The 4609-nt window shown below is 50.0% G+C and overlaps 1 protein-coding gene across 1 annotated transcript; it reads right to left on the bottom strand.

The window, feature by feature from the left end:
- Positions 1 to 651: 651 nt before the first annotated feature.
- On the bottom strand, positions 652 to 4074 carry LOC103803485 (keratin, type II cytoskeletal 73-like; the record flags this gene model as incomplete). Its single annotated transcript, XM_009076043.1, has 6 exons — positions 652 to 912; positions 1150 to 1275; positions 1480 to 1644; positions 2346 to 2441; positions 3006 to 3066; positions 3780 to 4074. Coding segments are annotated over 6 exons (1004 nt in total), but the record flags the coding sequence as incomplete, so codon positions are not given.
- Between the last annotated feature and the right edge of the window lie 535 nt (positions 4075 to 4609).

Genomic DNA, 4609 nt, shown 5'->3' with positions numbered 1-4609 from the left:
ATGTTCCCCTCCCCCAGGTTCACCAGGACAGTTTGCTGTTCCTCCCATGGGTAGAAAAGTGTCCTGTGTCAGCTCCACCACCCATGACCTTATGGGACCACTCAGGGGGCTCTGACCACCCCAAAGTTCCTCACCACACCATTGTGGCACCTCAGGGCTGAGCCTGAATATCAGATGGGGCTGAAACTTCCCAAAATGGAACAGGGAGGCAGAGCAGAGGGAATTGGGGCAGAGCAGAGGGAGTTGGGGCAGACAGTTTATGCTTCTCCCAAAAGTGTCTTTCCTAAACCAAGAAACCCTCGTGGCTGAAGATCTTTAGGTACTTACACACGCTCACAGGGTTCCCCACACATATCCTGTCAGAGGAGAGAAGAGAAGTGCAGGTTACTCCACCGAGCAGTGGTGGGAACATCTCCTGGTGTTCCTCACAGCTTCCAGCCCCTTATTCCCTTGTTGGAACACGCCTGACTCTCCCTAGGCCAGGAACTGTTTTTGCTGGCACCAGGGTGGACTTCACGGCCTCCAGCCATGTTTCCAGCCCCAGTTTCTATCAGCCTGGGAAGATCCTGGAGCTGCTAAATTCCCTTGGGAGCTGGAATTGCTGTGGCCTCTCATTAAGGTTGGAAAAGACCTGAGATCATCAAGTCCAACCTATGACAAGGAGGAAAGGGACAAGGTCTCTGTCACCCACCTGCTCTCTTCCCCCTCCAGAAGAGTCTTGTAGGTGGCAATCTCGATGTCCAGGGCCAATTTGACGTTGAGCAGCTCCTGGTAGTCCCTGAGCATGCAGGCCAACTCGTCCTTCGCCTTCTGCAGGGCGTTCTGCAGCTCGATGTGCTTCTCCCTGGCATCCTTGAGGGCACAGTCCCCGCGCTGCTCCACGTCGCAGATGGAGGTTTGCAGGCACGAGACCTGTCAGAGGGGAGGACAACACTGCAGGTGTCTCCAGGGCTTCATTCCCTAACTCCTGGGCATTCTGGGTTGGGATAACTCTGCTCTTCCAACCACAGAGACAAACCTCCCCAGGATCCCGTCCCTCTGTCCATGGCCTAGGGCAGATGTGAAGTCTACTAAAGGCCAAGGCATCACCTTCTGCTGTATCTGAGCTGTCCTACCTCTCTGGAAACATCTCCTCTGGGGCTCTCCTACCTGCTTCTTGACGGTCTCCAGCTCACACTGCAGCTTCTGGATCATCCTGGTCAGCTCCGAGATCTCACACTTGTTGCTCTGCAGATCATCACAGTATTTCCCTCTCTTATCCTGAAGCTCCTGAAACTGCAAGGAAGGAACAAAACAAGCACCATTTAGGACCTGAAATTGGAAGGAAGGAACAAAACAAGCATCATTTAGGGCCTGAAATTGGAAGGAAGGAGCAAGACAAGCATCGTTTGGGGCCTGGAACTGGAAGGAAGGAACAAGACAAGCATCGTTTGGGGCTGTGGCATTGCCAAGGAGACACTCAGGTGTCTCTTTCCTCACCCTGGTTTGGTAGAAAGCATCAACTTCTTCTTTGCTCTTCTGGGCTATCTCCTGGTACCAGCACTCCACGTTCTTGATGATGCTCTCCATGTCCAGGTCTCTGTTGTTGTCCATTTTGACGATGACCGAGGTGTCGCAGAGCTGCCGATCGACCTGAGCTCGTTCCTGTGGGTTGGGAACGGCTCCATCAGCTCTCAGCCCCTCTCCAGGAGGGAAGGGCTGACACGAGGAGCCACACTGCACTGGAGGAAGCCAAGCAATGTCTCTGGGGATGGCTCAGCAGAAAATCCTCCCCACACCATGAGTTGCCAATGTGAACTGCTGAGCCACCTGCAGCGATTGTGTCCACATCAAGGCAAGGGAAGCTGAGTGACTTAACCCTTGCTGTCCTCTCATCTGCTGCTGCTCCAGGGAGGCTAATGACAGGACTGAGCTGGGAGCTCGTCCAGCTCTAATCAAGCAGCTGGAGGAACTAGACAGACACAGCTTTTCTTCGCTTTTTTTTTTTCTCCAGGGTAGAGTTAGGACACAGCCAATTCCTACCTGGAGCTGCCTGAAGAAAGGGGGAACCACCCTCTTCTCCAGCTTCAGCATGGTAATTTTCTGTTGGCCTTGTACTTCCCTGCTTATAATTACTCAGGCCTTGGGATGAGACACATCCCAGAGGGGTTTCATGTGGCAGAAGTGGATTCACCGTCCCTGGAGGTTTTCAAGGTGAGACTGGATGTGGCATTTAGTGCTGTGGTCTGGTGACCAAGGTAGGGTTGGACTTGATCTTAGAGGTCTTTACCAACCTGGTTGATTCTATGATTCTGTGATGAGACACGGACCAGCTAGACGTCCTGGGATGGACCAGAGCAACTCACCTCCTCGAAGACACATTTCAACAACTCCAACTGCCTCCTTAGCAGATCCACCTTCACCTCCAGCTCTTCCTTGTTCAAGAAGATGCAGTCTGCATCCTGGAAGAGGAGACACACACGTTCCAGTCTGAATCGTGCTGGAAACGTTGGAGAAACACAAGGCAGAAGGAGCAGCAATAAGGCAGAGACATGTTTCAACAGGATTTCAGTGCAGAAAGGTGTGAGAGGATGAGTCAGGATGTCCTGATGCCTCCCGAAGGGAAACAAAACCCATTCCAACACGACTTACAGGAACTGATTTATTAGCCAGGACTAAGCTCCGAGCTCAGAAGCCACAGGAGCTTTCATGCTGGTCAAATGATGCCTGTGATGGCCAAAAAGAACCAGGAGTTCCAGAGTGACCTGTCCCTCCGTGTCCCCTCCCACCACGCTGTGCTCAGGGCCACAAAACTGCTGTGGCAGTGCTGATGGCACAAGTTTGAGGAGTCTCTTCCTCCTTTCTCCTCCCCTCTCTTCTGCCCCTGAGCCTCTCCCAACTCTCCCTCCTGCTCATTGTAACACATTTTTTTGGGGGGTCTGGCTCATAATTCACCTTTTCAGCCAAGTTCTGCCCCAAAGAAACCTCCCAGAGGTGTGAAGATATGTGGCGTTTGAGCTTCTCACCTTTTTGAGGGCCACAAACTCGTTCTCCACAGTCGTTCGCCTGTTGATTTCCTCCTCATACCTGGGGGAGGAGGAGGAGGAAAAGGGTGAGAAAAGAAATAGTCTCAGAGACACAGACATTAACCATCAGCTGTAAAGGACTTTAACCACCAAGCAGAAAGGACAATAACCATGAGGTAGAAAGGACTTTAGCCATGAGGTCTAAAGGACAATAATCCTCAGGTCTAAAGGACAATAACCCTCAGGTAGAAATAGCATTTGCCATCAGGTAAAAATGACATCAACTCTCAGGTGTAAATGACATTAACCTTCAGGTCGAAGTGATGTTAACTCTCAGAAATGACATTTGCCATCAGGTCTAAGTGACATCAACTCTCAGGTGTAAATGACAATAACTCTCAGGTACAAATGACATTAACCATCAGGTCTAAATGACATTAAGTCTCAGGTCCAAATGGCATCAACTCTCAGGTACAAATGACATTAACCATCAGGTCTAAATGACATTAACCATCAGGTCTAAATGACAACCTTCTCATGCTCAGGACCTACCATCAGCCACTTCAAGATCACTGTCTGGAGCCCAAACATTAAACCACCCCAAGATCAGAAGCTTCTTCATGAGCAACAACATTACCAATGCAAAGAGTTCACCAGGCAGACAGAGGAATGTGCCACCCCCCGAGGGAATGTGCCACATGTCTGGGACACGTTGCCTAAGATGAACCAGAAGAGCTAAATGCCAAGAGCTAGAGGAGACCAGAAGGTCCTTACTTGCACTTGAACTCCTCCACCAACTGGCTCGTGGCACATTCCTCGCTGCCCAGTTTCTGCTTCTCACACAGCAAACAGTCCAGACGCTTCCTCAGGTCACAGATGTAGTTCTCAAAGTACAGTTCCAGGTTTTTCCCCTTTTTGGGCAGGACATATTGCTGCAGGAGGCCCCACTTGGTCTCCAGCACTTTGTTCTGCTGCTCCAGGAAACGAACCTGAGGGACAAAAAGGAGCAGAACTTCAAAGTAAAGCGGTGAAGGCAACGAGTCCTCACCTGGTTTGACTCTGCTCTCATCTGCAGGTGTAGGGATAGGACTGGGGGAGTGAGAGGTGATTAGCACAATGGTCTTGAAATTATCTGTCCTTATTGAGGAATCTAAGTGACACAGGTCCAAGTGATTTAGGAATCTGGAGTTCACACCTCTAAATCCTGTGGAAATCTGGAACTGACACATCTAAATTGCTTAGAAACCAAAATGTCTTGTCTGAACCACTTGGGAATCAAAAATCTCATGTCTGAATTTGCCTTTCTCACTGATTAAGAGCCAAAAAAACTCCTCTGGATTGTTCTTTGAGGTATTTTAGGCTGAGGTTGATTCTCCAGAGGGGAAAACCTCTTTGTCTCTGTGGTTTCTACCAAGGGATCCTCAGGTGCCAGCTCAGATTTGATACCTAGCACCAAGATTTGCCTCCTTTGCCTTCAGGATTGGCTTTGGAGCAGTTGCTATGTTGAAAGACAAAGAGAGGAGGAAACTATTGGGATTAGTTATGGGAATGAGTAGAATTGGAGGGGGTTGGAGTAGGTTGGTTGACTTGTGGCGTGAGTTGGG

Source organism: Acanthisitta chloris, unplaced genomic scaffold (assembly GCF_000695815.1).
Source record: "Acanthisitta chloris isolate BGI_N310 unplaced genomic scaffold, ASM69581v1 scaffold796, whole genome shotgun sequence".
NCBI lineage: Eukaryota > Metazoa > Chordata > Aves > Passeriformes > Acanthisittidae > Acanthisitta > Acanthisitta chloris.
This window is presented reverse-complemented; position numbering and strand designations above follow the sequence as displayed.